We start from the raw sequence: 20,794 nt of genomic DNA on the forward strand, positions 1-20,794 counted from the left end.
CTCATATGAACCCAATAACCTTCCAACAAACCATTTTTTTTTCCTACGTATTTCTAAACTAATTTTTCATGCACTTCAAATTCAAAATAACATAAAGGTACATTTCATTTAACACTAAATCAAACTTCAAAATAACTTCAAAATTAAACTAATCACAATATTTAACAATTGTTCTTCATATCATTATAATTCCAGCCAAGACAAACACTATGATCCAAAGCACAATAAATTTGTTCCTCATTTTAATCTCATTTGTTTTCACCATCTTCAAAACATCCATCACCATTTCTTCCACAACTTCTACCTTCTTATTTGTAACATTTAACTCCTCTCTCAGCTTCTCAATTTTAACCTGTAACTCAGATATATCAGAAATATGCCCAGACACTATTGTTTCTAATTCTTCCACTTGATCCATTTCGTTGAACCATTCAAAAAATCGACAATGACTATTTGTTCCGTTATATCTTCCACAACCAAAAAATTTTCTCCCTGGATTCTTACGAGTTTTTGAGTATTGTATCCTACTTTGAATACCACAATAACATAAAGGCATTTCCCTTGGTAATGTGGATAGCGTAGTCCTGCTTGTGTGCGAAGATGCAGAATTCTCCATTTCTGATATCTAACAAATATAAATACCATGGACAAACATTATCATAACCAATAATGCTTACCACAAATATTATTGTCAAACCACATTAATAAAACAATAATTAAAACGACACAATCACAACACTATCAAATTACAATCTATTTTTTTTCCACGTCGATCAACAATCCATAATAATGCCTTCACAACAAAATACAACAACACCTAAATCACTAATTAATACTTATTAAATCTGGAAAAAAATAAAAACCCTAACAAAATCACATAACAATATGAATCCTAACAACTCACCTAATAAACCAAACAATATTCACGCATACGCTTATTCGTCAAACCAACACTACATCACCAGTCAATTAATGACAATTCGAGCACAACTGAAAAGTTATTACAACTTAATCAAACAAAATTCAACTTACCACTAACTGTTCACTTCACAATCGGGGTGCCTATCCCCCGGACCCACACACAAAACTCGAAAATCAGCTGAGGAGAACAACCTGCAAGGATTTCAAATGCAAAGACAGACGACCTTTATGAGGACAAGAACCTGGAAGGATTTCAAATGGAACCAAACCCACGCTAACGGAGACAACATTTGATGAACACAACAACATCCATGGCAACAAAATGGAAACACAGACACAACAACAAGATGGAAAAGGGAAACCAGACAATTTCGTCGCTTAAGAGAACAACATGGAAACAAAGACAAAGTAACACACAAAACATTTCACGAATAGATCAACATCCATGAGGAGAACAACATGGAAACGGAGATACAACACCTGATCTAACCAAACACGACGATGGCAAGGGAAACAACCTTGCCTTAAAGAGAAGAAGATGGAGCCAACAAGAGACTGAACGAAACAGGGAAATACGAACCTTCGAATGAGAGAAGTAGATGGAGCCACGTTTGATTGCAAACAAAATGAGGTGGCATACATTTACAAATTGGACAAAAGAGGGGACCCGGGTTGGTTTGTTGGATCATGGGGCAGGGGCGGATCAATCAAATTACCCAATTTTTGGTCAAACTTTCAACACGGTGGATGACATGGAGTTAAGGAACACATGGCATCACCTCATTCGTTGTCCGTACAGAGGGCACGAAAACCCTCTATTCACAAAGGGCACCCAAGGATTCTCCTAAAAAAAAATCTTAGCTCCTCAAGCCAAATTTTTGGCTCCACCTATGCATATAGCTCAACACGAACAACCACAATCATAAAATTTGTGAAGTGAGAGTTGTCAATATATTTTGAAAGTCAATTTTTTTTGTTTTATTTGCTTAAACCAAGTTAATTAACGATATTAATACACTACAAATGTGAAAAGGTGAGTCTTAAAGTTCTGTAAGTCATACTTGAATTTTAGTATGGTTTGGACTGGGCCAATGATCTCATCTTTAGCTATCAGCATATCATCCTGATCAATGACTTGCGTCAGCAATAATTGTCTAAAAGATAACCTTATCAGTATGTCCGGAATCAAGAGCAATCAATAAGAAATATAAACAACACCTTAACACTTGAGAAGACTGTTGGTTGGACAAAGAAGCCTTTTGTGCCAATTCTCTCACCGCCACATTCCAGAGTAGCGTTGGATTCAATACCTGACCTTATGTATCGTAGGATTTTCTCAAACTGTTCTGAATCAATCTGAGATTCTCACAACAGACAGTAAAAGATAACAATATCAAATCATTTAAAAAAATGGAAAATATTTTGAAATTACTTCAAAATATTTTGTTATGATTTTAGAAATTAAAATTTGGATATTTTAAAAATATGAAGACAAAAACTCAAAATTTTAAAAAATCAGAAAAATATTGATCCATTTTCAAAGGACTAAAAAAACTATTAAGTGAAAAATCCTTAGGATTAGATCAGAAGAGTTATATTACTCAAGAAGGCTAAAATACTTGTGACCCAAAAAAAAAAAAAAAAAACCATTAACCCAAGAGATATATATATTTATTTACCTGAGGTCCTTGTTCCACGCCTTTCTTGAATGGATCACCGACAACACGTCTCAAAGCCATAGCCTTTGCTTTCTCCAAAAACTCATCGTATTTTCGTTCATGCACGTAAGTACGTGACCCGGCACAACAGCATTGGCCCTAATAAGTAATAACACATTATAAATATGTTATTCACGTGTGCGGGCCTAGCTGGCTCTTAGCGAATTGAAAGGATAGAGAATAGATGGAATGAACCTGATTGAAGAAAAGAGCAAAGTGTGCAAGTTCCACGGCCTTGTCAACATCAGCATCCTCACACACTATGAATGGTGATTTTCCTCCTAGTTCCAGTGTCACAGCCTTAACATTGCTCTTCGCAGCCAGTTCGTATATGATTTTTCCTGTCTCAGTTGATCCAGTGAAAGCGAGCTGCAAAGATTCAAAAGAAAGATTTTAACTGTCACCCAATCAGCCAGGAACGGAGCCAGGATTTCAATACTGGGGAGCCGAGAATAAATAATATATAATTTATAATAAATGAAAATTAAAGTATCAAAAGCATATAAAAAAAATATAAAAAAAAATTAAAATTGTTGGGGGGGCCGTGGCACCCGTAGGTCCCCCCTTAGCTCCGTCCTTGCAATCAGCATGGTATCATTTTGAAAACTGTTAATTTCCATAAATAAAAAAGGTTTTTGTCTATGACATCAAAGCTTAAAGTGAACTTTTATTCTTATTCATATTTTCTACATTTAGAAAATATAAAAATAAAAGAAAAGTAAATGTAGAACAAGACAAGTGATAATGTAATTGGAGGGAAATTGAAAGAACACATGAATTGTAATTTTTTTATATAGAAATATGTTGTACGTAATAGATTTAACTCTTCTCAATGAAGATAAGGTACACTTTAATAAATACAAAATGCTTATAGTGGTTGATTAAATAAAAAAAATGATTTTGACACTCAATCAACCTTTTTGAATTCATGAGAAAAATATTTTTTTTATATTATAAAGTACAATAATAATTATTGATTAAAAAATCAATAATAAATATTATAATTAATTTTAATTTTTTATTTTATATATATATATATATATATTTGATTTTATCATAAATTTTCATTGTTAATTTTTTAATTGATAATTATTGTTACACTTTATCTTTTAAAATACATCTTTTATTCTATAAGAGTGAAATTCGAAAATAAAATATAGATACATATCAAGTAATACAATTTGATAAATAAAAAGATATATAAAGAGAAATAATGAGTATTAATGTGATGTATAAAATAATGAGATATCCATTTATAATTGCACGAAATCAACTACGTACTATAGAAAGGATGATAAAAATAAAATACTTTTATAATATAATTTAGAATTCATTATAATATTAACGTCTAATCTTTGAATTAATGATTTTTATTATACTCTTTTTTTATAAAGGGTAATGATTTTTATAATCTCATATTCTTAAATACTACATCAACACTTCCTATTTCTTTTTTTCCTCTTTTCTTAACACATCATATCACCTATATGTAGCTTTTATATATATATATATATATATATATATATATATATATATATATATTATTATTTTTTTCTTCTCTCACTAGGTGTGGAATAGCAAGTGAGCGTCCAAAAAAATCATTTTTGTCTTATAAAATACACTCTCCTTTCCTCACTATAGTAATCTGAAGTCGTTCTCAAATCTCAACACATTTTTTCACGGAGTCATTCGAATCAAAACAGCGCTGCTGATTTCTTTTGTTATATATTGTATGCTAAAATCAATCCCTAATGGCATTTCGAGGCATAAGGGATTAAACGTTCCTACACATCACATCATATTGTAGTAAAAATAAGGATCTTTAACAAGACAAGTTCATGGTTAATGAATTCAGATGGTCATATATATGTATTTTTATTACCTTGTCCACATTCATATGACCAGCAAGAGCAGAACCAGCAGTTGGACCAAAACCAGACACAATTAGGACCCCTGGTGGAAGACCAGCCTGTCACAGTCTCACAGAATATGCATTTTAGATGCACTACAATCCAAAATGCAACATTATCATTCATCAGTGTTATTTAATTTGGAAGATATACCCATTAAGAGTACCTCAAGAAATAGCTGTGCAGCAAATAAACCAGTCAAAGGTCCAACTTTGAAAGCAAACAGCAATAGAGGAAAGTTCCAAGGTATGATTTGCCCTGCAACCCCAATTGGTTCATGCAATGTTTGTACATGATAATTCCCATCAGCCGGAACCGTGACACCATGAATTTTATCTGCCCAACCTGAACCAATTATGGGTGGGATGGGAAATCATCAGAAAAATAAAATCACGTATTCAAGTATATATGATTATATAATACATAAATAAACATCTTATTGTTGGAAAATGGAGTTTAGTTGAGGATTTTGATTAAACATGACTCATCATTTAGTTCATATGTATTTTGAGATTCATAATATTTTTTTTATGAACATGTCATGTTTAGAATTTAACACTTAGATTTTCCAAAAGTAATGTCTCATCTATCTATGAAGTTTATATTGGTGTCACTGCGCTTTCTCACCAGCATAGTAATGAAGCAGACGTACAACCAATGGTAATTCAATTTTGGCTGCCTGTTCATAAAGCTTGCCATTATTCCATGTTTCCAGTGTTGCAAGCTCATCACTGTGTTTCTCAATCATATCAGCAATGCGCAATAGTACTCGTGATCTTTCCTGCAGGGTAATATCAAAATCTTATTCAAATAAATGGGTTTCCAACACAGGAATAGAATATATATATATATATATATACCAGCATTTTGATTGTGTTTTGGTTTGTAACCGCAATAGTGGCTGCGCTAACTATATTTTCTTGCAGTTTTTTTTTATTTTTATTTTTATTTTTATTTTTAATTTTAATAAGAATTTAATTAGAATCATCTCATAATGTAATATTTGACTTAGAGCAATTCCAATAGGAGTTGCTTGTCCCATGAATTAACTCAAGTCCCGGTTTCTTGTCATTGGAAGATTCTGACGTGGCAACATGAGTTGCTTGAAGAAGAGAGAGAGTTGCTTCCTCAAGTAACCATTCCTTACCAGATTTCAAGCAGATCTTATTAAACATATTTGAGAACATTTCGAAAATAATAATGATGAAAATTAATTTCTTATATTGTTTATGTATTTACTATTGTTTTATTTTATTTTTAATATCTACTTATTGTGTATTTTTTCTCGTAATTTATTTTCTTTCATGGTAGTGTAATTATCTTTTTTAATAAAAATTTAAATTTGGTTCATAAATGATTAGAAAAAAAATTATAAAAGTTGAATTTCTTAAAGTTTCTTACCATCGATGTAAATTTGTGATTGAGTTGCTTAATGTTGACATGACACACTAGAGACTACTTTTTTCATTTTTTAATGCATGAAGCAATTCAAATGAGTTACTTGCATTAGAGATGCCCTTAATTTCACTTTTTGCAATTTGTTACCTAACTTCTAAAATTGTACATTTTGTCACCTAATTTTTAAAATTTCACATGTTTTGACACATAGTTAATAGTATAACACTATTATTAATGTAAAATATTGATTATTGACATGTTACATTAATTATTGATGTAACATAGAGATGATAATATGATATAATATATTAAAATGTCATATCACATAACAAAATCAAATAGACAATTAATGAAATAACAAAATGTTTAAAATTTTAAAATTTGAGAAATAAAATGTACAATTTCAAAAATTTGATGACAACATTTACAAATAACAAATAATACAGTTAAGCCTAAATAATTTTTAGGCTATTAAGTATCAAGAATTAACCATTTAATCATAAATTCTCGTATATTGTATCATTGTTGATTTTTTAATAATTACTATAAAAGTTATATTAATAACCTTTTCTATTGAAAGATAGTATAAAAATCTCTATCTATAAAGTCTTTCAATAATCGCATTGGATTTGTAATTGCAATATGAAACCAAAGATGTAGGAGGCAGGGGAAGTTCATACATAAGGGGTCATCTTTGGCCATGGTCCCTCATCAAAAGCCTTTCGAGCTGCAGACACTGCACGATTGATATCTTCTTGGTCACCTTCAGCAACGTTAGCAATCACTTCCCCAGTTCGCGGGTCATATGTAGGAAATGTTTTTCCTAGTGACCAAGAAATTGTTCCTCGTGATGTTTCACAATTTGTCAACAACACAAAGTTACATACATAACACTAGAAGTAGTAAACCACATGAACCTGAGTACCTGACACAGCATCCACAAACTCCCCATTTATTAGATTTTTAGTGTATCTTATTTCCACAGGTGGTGTGACTAGATCATCAATTTCTGCAACGGTGCTTAAGCTGTTTGTGTTTCTCTCCCTTTTAGTGTCTTTTCCTTAAAAAAAAAAAAACAGAAAAATGAATTACATTCAATAGGACCGATCCGCATTACTTTTATTTACATCTCAATTTTCAACTTAACTCAACTCTATAAAATTGAGTTACAACTTATTTATTAGTTCAAGCGAAATCTCTATCAATAACAATTAATACCAATAAAATGCATTAAAAAAACATGCATTTCTCATAAATTTGTATTGTTTGGACTCTGAATATAAGGAATATTATAGTTTAACATTCTGCATAATCACTTAACCTTATATTTTAAAGTCAACCCTTCATTATGCATGCCATTGCCTCAGTGGAAAATGATGTCATAATTACAAAAGGACTCTTAAAGAACAAAATGATAGAAGTATGAGCAATTCAGTGATTCACAGCCATGCAGGATTCTTCAATGGTGAAACCACAGCTTTAACTTGCAGGTAATTGTTGAGACTGTAAATTCCCTTCTCCCTGCCAATGCCACTCATCTTGTACCCTCCAAAAGGAATTGCAGCATCAAAAACATCAAAGCAATTAATCCACACAGTTCCAACCCTCAGTGCTCGCATCAAAGTGTTGGCTGTGTGCACGTTCTTAGTGAAGACACCTGCAGCTAGACCATAACGCGTTGCATTTGACCTTCGAATTACTTCCTCAATGTCCCTGTGATAACGCAAAGAAAAAAAAGTTGTTTGAACAAAATTAGATTAATGATCAATTAAAAATTCATTTTTGTTCCCCATTAATGTTTACTAACATTTTGCACTGATGCATGGAAATTTTAATCAAATGTTGCAACACTAAATTCATGTGAGTCCTACTAGTTTGAAAATGGGACCCACCAAAGAAAGAATGCGATATACATATATTTAACAAATTCTGTCCAGTACTGTGATTTTTAACAAATCAAACGGAACATAAGTTCATCCACATGGAAACTTTAGCAACGAGAAAGAAGCAATTGAGAATTGAAGTTTCGCTCACTTGAACTTCAAGATGGATTGAACTGGGCCAAAGATTTCATCTTTTGCTATCAACATGTCATCCTGATTATCAGCATGAATTAGAAAATGTTTCAAGGTATTGAAGATCAGCAAACCACTTGTGCTAAATTTTCCGTACCTGAACATTTGAGAAGACAGTAGGTTGGACAAAGAATCCTTTTGAACCAATTCTGTCACCACCACATTCAAGGGTAGCGTTGCTTTCAATACCAGACTTTATGTACCTAAGGACTTTCTGAAATTGTTCCACGTCAATCTGGGATTTTCCCCACAGCCCAGAAACAGTGTTAGTTTGTTCCATCATAGTAAGATAAGAATGTATTGATTAATGAAGAACATATTAAATGTTCTGTCAAACGTTAACTTCCCATTTTCAAATGTATTGAACTCAATACTTAGACACACTACTAATTGTAAAAGTAACAACCAAAACCAAGAAAGAACTCAATCAATAACATGTTTTGGAATGAGACCAAAGACAAATTATTTGATAGTCTAAGACTACTATAAGGTATCCTTGACCAGGTGCCAAAGGCTAATTTTTACAAGTACGGAGATTCATTTAAGGAGTCTTCTTGATAGATATTTTTTACACAGGAATATCCATGTTTAAGAGACAAGGTTATGTATCAAATATGTCACCCTAGGTTGGTGATGCATTTCTCATATGTTGCAAACTTTGAATAGAAAAAGTACCTGAGGTCCTTGTTCGACACCCTTTTTGAAGGGATCCCCAACAACACGTTTCAAAGCACGAGCCTTTGATTTCTCCAAGAACTCATCATAGATACGTTCATGTACAAAGGTACGAGACCCAGCACAGCAACATTGCCCCTGTAGAAAATCCAACATAAGTCATAAGCATGTTCTCACATCTGCATATGCAGATTCAACTTCAAGTAAGTTGATGGGATTTGGTTGAACAAACCTGGTTAAAGAACAGAGCAAAGTGCGCAAGTTCTACAGCCTGGTCAACATCAGCATCCTCACACACTATGAAAGGTGATTTCCCACCAAGCTCCAATGTCACAGGCTTAAGATTGCTTTTTGCGGCCAATTCAAGTACAATTTTTCCAGTCTCGGTAGATCCGGTGAATGCTAGCTGCAAAAATCAAAGAAAAGATGTTGAACTTTGATATGATATTTTGACATAATTGGTTGATGCAGGCCAGCACTTTCTTGCATAAGATCCACATTACTATGCTTGATATTGTTAAGATTTAAGAACTACCAGCAGACCTGCCCAAAAAACCTAGGCTATTAAGAAATATTGTTTCGAAAAAACAGTGAGATCCTGTTCTGATACAGGCCAACCCAATAACCTCCTTAACGATTTTGGAAAATGTAACACTAATACCTATTAGATATTACATTAATTCATTAATTATTTGAAAAACATTATGTAAAGAAGATCATTATAAACGATAAAAAGGCATAAGTAGCAGTGCAATTTCACAAGATCTAAGAAGATTGCAGTGCAATTTACTCTAAAATCTATCTCCATTTTTTCATGCCTAATTTAAGGGGGCACCAAATTGACCATACATCAAATACACCATCTCCCCTGACAAAACATGACCAACCTTATGCTGGTTTCAGACCAATTATGCTAGCAAATTCAATGCATATGTAAGCACCCTAAATGATTTTAACAACTTGTATCGTAGAAAAATCAAGCCATGACCATTCTTGATACTCTACAATGTCCCATACCATACAAGAAAAGTCTAAGATGCTTGGTTCTCCAAAATACCTTGTCAACATCCATGTGACTTGCAAGAGCTGCACCAGCAGTTGGACCATAGCCAGAAACTATATTCAAAACACCTGGTGGAAGACCAGCCTGCCAAAAAGGGTGCACATAACTTAAAACTCCGAAGAAAACACAAATGTAACTGAAATGTTCCTTCAGAATATGAAGTACCACATCATCTTGTCAGAAATATAGTAAATAGTTCTTACAAACTTTGATTTAATTATTTATTGTTCCATAAGATGGTAAAATTGAAGAAATAGAAAGATGTATCACCACCAACAATGTTTTTGGGAGACAGAGATACGACAATGGAATAAAGTCACTAAACTAGCAAGTACTTGATGATTAGTAGTCTAATTAATATTGTGTATTAGAAAAAGGAGGGTGAGAGCAAGGCTTATGACTTAGGAGCTCACCTCATGAAATAGTTTTGCCACATAGAGAGCTGTTAAAGGTGTTTGTTCAGCAGTCTTAAGGATGACAGTATTTCCAGTTGCAAGAGCTGGTCCAACTTTCCAAGCAAACATGATGAGAGGAAAGTTCCAAGGTATAATTTGTCCTGCAACACCAATTGGCTCATGCAATGTCTCCACATGATAATTTCCATCAGCAGGCACTGTCAGGCCATGGATTTTATCTGCCCAACCTGGAAAAAAGATAATTGTTTGGAACATATAAGCAGTTTGTCCTGAAAAAATTAAAAGGTATGGATTACAAGCACAAACATCTAACTGGTTTAGTACGGAACCTACCAGCATAGTAATGAAACAAACGCACAAATAATGGTAATTCAGAATTGGCACACTGTTCATAAGTCTTTCCACTGTTCCATGTCTCAAGCGCTGCAATTTCATCACTGTGTTTCTCAACCAAATCAGCGAAGCGTAGAATTATCTTACATCTTTCCTGAAGATGTTGTTAACAAATCATTGTTATACTCTAGACAAGATCAATATCTATGAACTGTCAATATTATTAATAAATAAAAAATCGTGGTAAGATTGACTTTTAACTTAGTTATGAGATACTTATGATAAAAGTCGATCGATATACAATAATTTGTCATTGTCTGATTGGAAGTGTAAAAACTCTATACTATCGTGTATGGAATATATATTCTACATTAATTCAGGTTTCTTCAAGCAAAGGGAGAAGATCAAATTCCTACGTAAGCTGTCATTTTTGGCCAAGGTCCTTCATCAAAGGCCTTGCGAGCTGCTGATACTGCACGGTTGATATCTTCTGCATCACCTTCAGCAATTTGAGCAATCACTTCTCCTGTGCGGGGGTCATATGTTGGAAAGGTTTTCCCTGAGACCACAAGAAATGGCAAACTTAAGAGTTTTTGTTAATCGGCAAAGTAAACAGGCCTTGGTCAGTTCAAACTAGACAAAACCTGATGCAGCGTCCACAAATTGTCCATTTATCATATGCTTTGTGTATGTTATTGGAACTTGTGGAGTGACTAATTCATCAACTGCTGCTGCAGTGCTGAATCTGTTAACGTTTCCCCACTTGCTAGAGTTTTTCCCTGTGGGAAAAAAAACCATGTGGAAGTTTTATGCAATGAATTGAAGACATGACATTCTGATAACTGATAATCTAGCTTTCAGTCACTGCAAAACACTCATTATGTTGGGCAGGGTAAAAAAATACTCAAGATATGATAATTAGATAAATTATAAGAGAAAAAAGAAGAACAAATAGAGAGAAGAAACTACAAGAAATGAATAATAAGTTAATAACCAATAGACTAATGGAAAGTACAGGAAAAGACGTCAGATGGGTACACATATCACATATTTGAAGTGGTTAAAGAGAGGAGAATAGAATCTAACTATATGTGTAAAAACATGATCTATTAACTGCTTGTACAAAAGTTTAAAAGAACTTTTTAATAAATGAGGTACAATAAAAAATAAAAAATCAGTCACATAGTTCATGTTCTGTACTTTGATAAAAGCAAAGAAGAAATACCCAGCAGAGTATATTATCCATCACTTTAAAAATGCCAAATCTATATAAAACCCATAAATTAATAGTGACCAAAAGCAAGAAGGGAAAGCTGCAAAATGAAGATAAGGAAGAGAAGAGAGTATGCTGGTTAATGGTTACCAAGTGAGTGAAGTAGAGAAGCCGATAGAGAGCGAGAGAGGAGGCATGAAAATCTACGAGTTGCCATGTCAATGAACAAGACCAAAGCAAATATCTCCAAAGGGTGCTTCTTCTGCTTAATGATGATTGAGGAGCTTCACAAAATACTAATGGTTGCAGTGCAAGTTGTCTGTAACCATCCACTGTCGTTTTTCTCCCAAAAATTTGACGTGTCATTTTGTGGATGATACTTTGCTCACATTTTTGGATTTGATGAAGATATATTTTGAGAACGAATCAACAATTCTGCAGAAGTATTTAATATAAAATATTGAAAATTCAATAATTATCTTATCTTATCTTATATCAGTGATGCCTTCTCCACTTTTTGGATGAAAAGTAGGTGTCTTTTCTCGTTCAAGGTAATCTACCACAAATGGAGTTCAATAGTTCTCTTCATTGGCGGTGACACATCTACTACGTTAATTAATTTTCGACTAAAAAATATTACACTAATTTCATTTCACGGGCTTATAAAGTGTATTTATTTTTTCTCCTTTCTTTTAGGCAAACATATAGTTCAAATAATCATTGTCTATATAATTTTACAATAAGTGTATAATGCTATATATAATCTATTATATCATATACAAGAAAATATATATATATAAAAAAAACAAGATTATATCCTAAATAAACAATATATATATATATATATATATATATATATACATATATATTGTAATATATAATTATAACATATATAAAACAATAAATAATAAAATTAAAAATACCTAAATAGACAAAAAAAATGATCTATTCAATTGTAATGATGAGAGAAAGCAGAGGAGAAAATGGAACAATTAGTGGTATTAAAAAGAGAAATCCCTTCACATATTAAATCATTATGGACTTACATACTTATCATATAAAGCTCACACACAAGGTCTGCGTCTGCCACATTAACATATTACTAATGGTGTGTTCTTTAACAATAATATTAAATTATTAATCATAACAAATATTAATATAAAGATTACATAATTCGAACTAATAAAACAACATGATTTTGTATTTTTTTGACATCTAATTAATCTGAATTTTAAAGAAAAAAATAACATTGACTATAATATCTGCTATAAAATAATTTAACAACTTTTTACTTACACAACATAGGTCAAGTTATCATATTTATAATAAAATAATTAATATAGCCACAATAAAATGTCAAATCATACACTCACTAAACACTCATATCTTAGTAACCCAATCAAATTAGATGTGGACCATGGCAAAACAAAAAAAATTGTCATCAATTATGTAATTTCAAAACAAAAGAGCCCTTACATCTGTTCAAGATGTCTAATCAAAAGGTCAAACCAATATATATATCACAACATAAAAACAACAAAATTGCACAAAAAAATATAATATTATATGACAATAATATTTGTAATATTAGTAGCAACTAGATTTATAAATAATTGTCTTAAGATATTGTCTCAAAACACAACGTTGCTACAATCACAACAAGAGCACTCTCACTAATTAGGAGCATCAAAAGATTTCATGATGATTCATACAAATTACATTACTTGAAAAAACAAATTAATTAACAGTCAAACCTAATTAGAACCTTAGAGAGAATCTTTTACCATAAGCTTTGTAAGTATATACGTTCATTATAAGTTTTGTAAGTATATGTTCATTGCAAATTTGAAACTCTTTAACAAACATTTTACTTGGTGGTAAAATGCTTTTAACATTTAAGTTTCTTATTGATTTGAGAGAAACAAACTACAACATAGTTAACACAATATATAGTAAAAGACACAAAGATATTCTTTACAATGTGAAACTTAGAAATGAAGTTTTTCAACCATAGCATAAAGAATTTATAAGAGAAGAAACTTATTACGATGAATATTTTGAAACATGACCATTCAAATTTAATTATGGGAAACTTTCCATGTAGAAACTTATGAATTATGATATTCAGTTCGGTCAATGTTAACTTGTACGCTATTTATAGCCTAATTCTTTAATTTGAATACTCCTCATTACTCAAACTCTGGCAAGAAAATTTACTAATTACAAACCATGAGATTAAACTACTAAGAATTTTTGTTTTTGTTTTTGTACGATTACATAGATACAAAGAGAAAGGAATCAAGATTGACTCATGCCGCCAGTCTTAACACGATCCTCAGGAGACTTAAGCTAATCTTGGAATGTTGAGAAATCAGGTTCCGTTGGCTTGAACATCTTGGGCATCTTCAAATTGCCAGCATCAGGAATCTTAATAGTAACCTTTCTAACCATTCCTTTCCTAGTGTTTGCAGCAAATCTCGAAGCCAAAACCGTAGCCCCAAGATTCTGAAAATGAGTAGTCCCAATTGAACTCCCAGCAGCACGAGCTTCTTCTTCATCAACTTCCTCTTCTTCTATCTCCACCACGTTCGAGTAGTACAAGTTCTCTTTGTCCAACAACTCCATTGCCAACTTTCTCTTGCGGTGGCGTCTCCATGCAGCTTGTATGAAGTTAGCACCCCAAGCTCTCCACTGATGCGAGTAGTACCTGGAAGTAGGGTGTACAAAAATTAAACTATATTGAACTAATTCAAAATCAAATCGAACTGATTTATGAAAACCATACTATTTTTGGGGAAAAAAATTAGTCAAACCACACCTTAAAAAGTGATCCAATTAATCCAACTACTTCTATAAAGTAATTTGGTTTAGCTTGTTAAAAAGTTCTTCCCATAAGTTTAAAGGGAATATGCAAATTGCACCAATCCAAACCATTTTGAAAAAAATACCAAACAAAACCATATTATAAAATATTTGGTTAAATGAACTATTTTTTTAAAGGAAAAAGTTTAATACAATATTAAAAATTTTATTATTATTTTTTAATCAGAATTAGAGTTTTATCTCTATAACATGTATTTTCATTTTATATAAATCTCATTAATATAAATTTATGCATATTATTAAAGAGAAATATCAACTCAAGTCTAAGAACAACGCTCACCCCACCTATACTACTGTAGATAAGTTTTGTCATTTATAAAATGATTAGTTTGGTTCAAAATTTTCCATGCACAATCCTACCTGAAAGCATGTTGCAGTTTCTTGCTATGGAGGCGCTTGAACTGGCTAGCCACGAATTTGAGGTCCTCGGCTCTGAGAGCAAATGCCTCGACTTCGGTGATGGTCTTCACCGTTCGAGTGGAGGATGGAAGGTTGAGACTTGAAGTGGCCATCAAGGCCCAAGTTAGCAATTCTTCGCCGCAGAAGTCACCGGGTCTGAGAGTGATGGAGTTGAAGAACCCTGTTCTGCCACCATCGGTTGTGGAACTCTCTACTTGGCCCCTAATGATGAAAAGCATTTCTCTCACGGGATCACCCTCACGAACCACGTACGTGTCTTTTGTGTTCAAGGATGAAACCAGGCGTTCACATATCGCGTCTAGAAGTTGGTCGTCCATTTGACCAAAAAATGGGACCTGATGAACACAAGGAAAATTAGGGTTTGTGTCTATTTTGTTTAGCTGGATTGGACCTTGGTATAGGGCTTTACAGGCAAAAATATTTTTTTCTACCTTTTATGCCATGATCAAATATGAGTACTCTAAAAATTTGACCGCAAAGTTTTAAGCACTGAATGTTATATGTTATCTATGAGGATGATATAAATGGAAACTACTATTACAAACACTTCATCAACAAATGTTATTATACTTGAATTAATGATAAAAACACAAAATTTTGATGTAGTTGTTTACTTATGTTTGATATTAACACTATAAGAAAATTATCTTGTAGTGATAGATAAAAATTATCACTAAAAGTTAAAAATTTATAGATAAATGTCTATTTTACATTAAATTACAAACAATCTATTCATTTATGAAGTGAATTGTATAACAACTTTTTAGATTTAGCATGCAACAAAGGAGCATAAGTATAATTATTTAAATTTTTCTTTCACTAAATATTTATAGATAATAGTAGTTTTTAGTTTTACTTATAGAATAAAATATCGGAAAGTGCAAGTCATTTTTCTTGTAATGTAATTTTTCTTTTATCAAAATTTGAAAATTTTTCAAATAATTCATATTATAAATTATTAGGGTCCTTCTTTTAATGTAGATGGGATAGTATACATAAAATTCATATCCAAACTTGTTATTATACAAATAAAAAAATTATATATATTATAAAAAATTGTTTTATAGTGACAAACATACACTTCTTATAATGACACAATACTTGTTATTAAAAATTATTTTTACTTATACTATAAAACTAATACATGTTGATATATTGTTAAAAATATATATATAAACTATAATAACATATAAAATATGTTGTTAAATCTCATTGAAATCAATACTGAAATTATATGTAAATATATAATAGATTTATATATATATATATATATATATATATATATATATATATATATTATACCTTAGTAACATTTTTTATATGTAATTATATGTTATATTTTTTGTATTGATAATAAAAGTTGATATTAAATATAATATAAATATTCGAGCTAAGAATTTAATTTTAATCAAATAAAGAACACCACAACTAAGTCAGGAATACAGGGTGATTATAAAGAATTTTACACAGTGAATTAATTAAAATCATTTTATATGTTTGAAATAAATCATTATAAAAGTCAATCTAATTTAATTACCATACAAATTGGATAATTGTGTGAAAAGCTTTCCATGAATGTATTTCAATTAGATTCAAAACATTTTTTCTTAGTGCTATTTTTTTAAGTCGGAGTACTATTTTTTTAATTAAAGGAAGATGTAACCACACGAGTCTATTTCAATTAGTTAAATAGGATATATGAGTTGTTATAAACTTCTTATCAAGTTCAACTCTCAATAGATTAAATTTTTTTAAAAGGAAAATGGAAGTGAATTGAAAATGGGACAGGCTATTTGAGTGCAAACCAAGTTAAATTACGTAAATTGTTTGATATGTCGTACCATTAATTTAAGGCATAAAAACATCATTTTGAACCAATAAAAAACTTCTGATGTTGAGATGCGTAAGATTTTATATTCGAGCTCTTGTTAATCATTATAATTTCTATATAAAAAAATTTTAAAAAAAGAAGAATCTTACCCGACGAACAATGTCAAGACAGAGATGCCTCTGAATCTGGCGTCGAATGTCCAAAGGCAAAGCACGCAAAATGGCTTCTTCATCTACTCCTCTCGTGGCAAGCCATTTATATTGAACAAATCGGCGAACACGTTGTTGCAATTCTGGTGGAAGCTGCCTGTGATTCATCCACTCTTCTGTGTCTTTCTGTTTAAGTCTCCACTCTTCTACTCTTGCAGTGTTAGATTGCAGATAATTCTTTTTCCAAAACCAAAAGCAAAAATCAGTACACATTGTTACAACAATTTGTCAACCTGTCTTTTTTCATAAATGCTAATGCACATTTTTAGATATGTATACTATTTGTTATCAATCAAATTTATTAAAAATTATAAATTTGTAGGTGTCACTTTTATTTAATAGAGTAATTGATTATGATTTTGTAGTTTCATCGCAAAGAAATTAACTTGCATCAATAGATGAAAATTATTATTAGAAGTTAAAAAATTGTCGGATAAATGCCTTGTTTATATTGGTGCATAGATCTATTTATTTATTTTATGAGTTGTATAACAACTTTTTAGACTTTATCTATGACAATTAACAATTATTTACACAAATTTATAAGTAGAATTAGTTTTTAGTCTAATCAACAATTATCATGTTTGTAAAATCAAAACACTTTGTAAACATAAGTCTTTTCTCTAGTAGTATTTGTAATACATATTTAACTTCTATATGTTAAAAGGAGTATCTTAACACTTTTTCTTAAAAAATACTTTGAGGGTAATTTGCTTCATAAGATGGCTAGAGTAGGATTTATAATATTTTACCTGCATGTTACCAATGAGATGAGCAAACAGAATAAGACCAGCGATGCATATGAAACTCGAAAATAATGTTTCACCACTGTAAGTGCTAGTTTGAAGATTCTGTCCATATGAACTACACATGGCAAAAAATGGTTTAAAACTAATTAGAAAACCCTAAAAAGTTATTATATCTCACTACTAATACTAGATATTTTTTTGTGTTAATGTCTTGGATTTCAAACCAAACTTTAACAGACAACTACATTTGACATGAAATATCTTCAAACTAGATTCTAAATCCATACCTTAGATTCTTCAAACCCCACCAGAGGCAGTAAAAGTACTTTTGGAAGAAATGGGCTGAAGAGACGTGATCAGTGAAAGCGTCAGCGAACATTCCAAACTGAAACTGGTTTTTATCGTTGAGGGCATCGCAGTTGGTGAGAAGTCTGGTGCGTTTGAACCAAGCTTGCCTCTCGCGTTGTAGCATGGTACCACAGTCCAGAAAAGAAGGATTACAAGATGGAGAGTGCGTTCTGTTCATCTCCTTTTTGCATGTGATTCTCCAACACTCGTACTGACGCTGAATTGATGACACGTACCATGAAGCTCCTAAAACCTGCACTCACAACATTCATGTACCATATTTGAAACCAAAATATTTCATATATATTTCCACATTTTCAGATTAGTCTCCATGTGTCTCTCTAGAGCTATCAAGTTATCTTATTACATTTTTCTCTTTTTATTTTTAACATGCTTGTAAAGATTTTGTGTACAATCTTTTAGTAAAAGCTTTCTAATTATTAGATAACAATATAACAAGAAATGCATGCATATCAAGAATGTGTGACTAATTTCTAATTTGAAAATTGGAAGTATTGTGCATGAATGATTACATGGCTGGCTAGCATGTAGGAACCAAGATTGTATAAAGCCCCTGCCAAGGCAGTTTTGGCAATGAGGCCACTAGTCTTCAAGATTCTCCGTTGCAGAGGAAAAATCTGAAACAACCGAGGAATAAACTGAATGAGGACAATCAAGGACAGGGTGTGATTTACATGAGCCACCGTTGAATTTTTTAGTGACGGAATCACGAGCCAAACCACTGTCTGCAATTGCATACATGAAGGGAAAAAATGAAAAAATAAATAAATAAATCAATGGTATAAGATATTCTATAACTTTGTCGATCTTTATTGGAAAATCTAACTAATTAACTAGCTTTAGGAGATTTCTTTTCTGAGAATGTTGTTGATGGATAGCAATAGCATATATATATACCTGAGGGAGAGGGAGGGTGGCGAGGAGATCAATGATGAAGTTAGACTTGAGGTAGCGGGAGGCGATTTGGTGAGGATCAGTGACGAGTTCTTTGCGGCCATAGACGCGGGAATTGGGAGAGATGAAGGCGGTGCGGAACTTGAGGAACATGTGGAAGACGAAGAAGAGGTCAGCGACGGTGCGGGAGAAGGTGACGAAGATGCCGAGCGTGATGTCGGTCTGCATGCAGGCTTGGTCCCCCGTGATGGGGAAGTAGAAGTAGAGAGGGTCCAGGAACAGCGCTGCGATGCACACGTACAGGAACATGCGGTTCCACTGCGCCACGAACTTCGACCGAGGGTCCAGGATTTGGTACCACCATGGCACCTTCTTTCGGAGCGAGAACGATTTCGGCAAGTTCCCCAAGTGCGATGAAACCGCTGCGAATCTGTAGAACTCGCTGCTCATCCTTCTATCCTACCTTCTTCTTTTTTTTTCTTCTTTTTTTTCCTTCTCTCATGAGTTACCCATCCCACCCCAAATGAACGACGAGGGAGAAAAAAAAAGGGTTCTGAAAATGTGGAAGGATATTGGGATCGACGTAAAATGAGGAATGAACGCCAATATATATAGGAAATTTGGAATGTGCATGCTTATTCATGGCATGAATGCAATTTTATGTTCCCATTTAACATGATAGTGTTAAAGAAAGATAAAACCTTAGTTGAGAAAGTTGTTGAAACAAAGGTTTACTATGATGGTATATATAGAGAAAAATATTCATCGATTAGATTGATTATGTTGTTGATTATTAAATGTCAGAATTTAAATATGTGATTTTATTTTATTTTTAATTTATTTGTTTTACTTTGACATGCATGTATTTTCTTTTTAAGGGTAGTTATGTATGTTAAAGATATAATCTCAAAGAAACTAAAATAAAAGATTGTATCATCTTGATTTAGAAAAAAAAAAGAATTGTTTTATTTTTGTATTTTGATTTAATTGAAAGATAAAAGAATACAATTAAAAGCTTTTTAGAAAATTTATTGAATTCAATATCATAATTCCCTTTTTTTCCCTTTTAATGTATCTATTTTTTCTTATAAACATTTTTTGTTTTGTAATTCATATTAATGTGTTAAATACTTTCTATACCAGGTGTTTTGGACATTGTATTTTGACTTTGAGCACAACATCACTAGTGAAAAAAACACTTTTAAAATTGGTTGTTTTTTACTTTTAAAATCGGTTCTGTGACCGATTTTAAAAGAGTCGATTTTGAAAACTGGCACTTTTAAAATCGGTCACTGTTGACCAATTTTAAAAGTGGGACTTTTAAAATCGGTCATGGCATGACCGATTTTAAAAGTTGTTAATTTTTTTTTCAAATATTTGACTTATTTTTAAGAGGATCCCTGAACAAAACCTGCAAATTAATAAAATACCAGACAATTCATATATTTTTAATATACCAAATTACATACAAATAACAAGAGTTGGTAAATGTCAACCATATATGTAATTGTTTGTGGGGGATTTCGTTCGTAGGTTCTTTTTGTTCGAACTAGCACGAGTTCACGTTTCAATTTGTGGTGTTCGTGACATGACAGAATCGAAGACTTTCAGCGAAGGAAAATAAAATCGTACAAGCAGCGAGTAGAGTTAAATTAGGGTGTTTTCTCAGCACGTCAGAAAATCTATGCTCATTGTTTCGAGCACTTCAGAAGATCTA

General features: G+C 32.0%; 3 protein-coding genes across 4 annotated transcripts; all 3 read right to left on the bottom strand.

The window, feature by feature from the left end:
* Positions 1-121: 121 nt before the first annotated feature.
* On the bottom strand, positions 122-7,306 carry LOC109793121 (benzaldehyde dehydrogenase, mitochondrial). Its single transcript, XM_020352591.3, has 11 exons — positions 7,288-7,306; positions 6,873-7,007; positions 6,628-6,770; positions 5,177-5,330; positions 4,716-4,894; positions 4,522-4,608; positions 2,835-3,008; positions 2,601-2,738; positions 2,140-2,277; positions 1,983-2,044; positions 122-625 (listed from the first exon to the last, which is right to left on the bottom strand). Exons 1-11 carry the CDS (start codon positions 7,304-7,306, stop codon positions 397-399), a joined length of 1,458 nt encoding a protein of 485 aa, XP_020208180.2. The 3' UTR covers positions 122-396.
* LOC109793120 (aldehyde dehydrogenase family 2 member B4, mitochondrial) lies at positions 7,174-12,095 on the bottom strand. Its single transcript, XM_020352590.3, has 11 exons — positions 11,873-12,095; positions 11,154-11,288; positions 10,926-11,068; positions 10,510-10,663; positions 10,174-10,403; positions 9,755-9,844; positions 8,930-9,103; positions 8,698-8,835; positions 8,120-8,257; positions 7,982-8,043; positions 7,174-7,660 (listed from the first exon to the last, which is right to left on the bottom strand). The coding sequence occupies exons 1-11, from the start codon at positions 11,937-11,939 to the stop codon at positions 7,387-7,389; spliced, it is 1,605 nt and encodes a 534-aa protein (XP_020208179.1). The 5' UTR covers positions 11,940-12,095; the 3' UTR covers positions 7,174-7,386.
* Positions 12,096-13,888: 1,793 nt separating this feature from the next.
* CNGC16 (cyclic nucleotide-gated channel 16) lies at positions 13,889-19,718 on the bottom strand. 2 transcript variants are annotated; one of them, XM_083076671.1, is made up of 7 exons: positions 19,081-19,718; positions 18,696-18,800; positions 18,102-18,415; positions 17,818-17,929; positions 17,006-17,242; positions 14,966-15,360; positions 13,889-14,429 (listed from the first exon to the last, which is right to left on the bottom strand). In XM_083076671.1, the coding sequence occupies exons 1-7, from the start codon at positions 19,525-19,527 to the stop codon at positions 14,072-14,074; spliced, it is 1,968 nt and encodes a 655-aa protein (XP_082932797.1). In that variant the 5' UTR covers positions 19,528-19,718; the 3' UTR covers positions 13,889-14,071. The 2 variants fall into 2 exon arrangements, with proteins under 2 accessions (XP_082932797.1, XP_020208183.1); XM_020352594.3 differs by having other exon boundaries at positions 18,696-18,908; positions 19,081-19,713.
* Positions 19,719-20,794: the final 1,076 nt, after the last annotated feature.

The sequence above is a fragment of the Cajanus cajan genome, chromosome 6 (genome assembly GCF_000230855.2).
Source record: "Cajanus cajan strain Asha chromosome 6, NIPB_CcT2T_4, whole genome shotgun sequence".
Taxonomy (NCBI): Eukaryota; Viridiplantae; Streptophyta; class Magnoliopsida; order Fabales; family Fabaceae; genus Cajanus; species Cajanus cajan.

What these genes read in the sequence shown, in the direction of transcription:
- LOC109793120 (XM_020352590.3), bottom strand. Translation starts at nt 11,939, where the DNA reads ATGGCAACTCGTAGATTTTCATGCCTCCTCTCTCGCTCTCTATCGGCT. An exon ending in GTCACATGGATGTTGACAAG is followed by an intron (nt 9,104 to 9,754) that starts GTATTTTGGAGA and finishes TGATTTTTGCAG; the next exon opens with CTAGCATTCACCGGATCTAC. An exon ending in TTGCTCTGTTCTTTAACCAG is followed by an intron (nt 8,836 to 8,929) that starts GTTTGTTCAACC and finishes GATTTTCTACAG; the next exon opens with GGGCAATGTTGCTGTGCTGG.
- LOC109793121 (XM_020352591.3), bottom strand. An exon ending in GGCCAAAGATGACCCCTTAT is followed by an intron (nt 5,331 to 6,627) that starts GTATGAACTTCC and finishes ATTACCCTGCAG; the next exon opens with GAAAGATCACGAGTACTATT. An exon ending in TTGCTCTTTTCTTCAATCAG is followed by an intron (nt 2,739 to 2,834) that starts GTTCATTCCATC and finishes ATTACTTATTAG; the next exon opens with GGCCAATGCTGTTGTGCCGG.
- CNGC16 (XM_020352594.3), bottom strand. Translation starts at nt 19,527, where the DNA reads ATGAGCAGCGAGTTCTACAGATTCGCAGCGGTTTCATCGCACTTGGGG. An exon ending in CCACCCTCCCTCTCCCTCAG is followed by an intron (nt 18,909 to 19,080) that starts GTATATATATAT and finishes ATGCAATTGCAG; the next exon opens with ACAGTGGTTTGGCTCGTGAT. An exon ending in TGGGGTTTGAAGAATCTAAG is followed by an intron (nt 17,930 to 18,101) that starts GTATGGATTTAG and finishes TGCCATGTGTAG; the next exon opens with TTCATATGGACAGAATCTTC.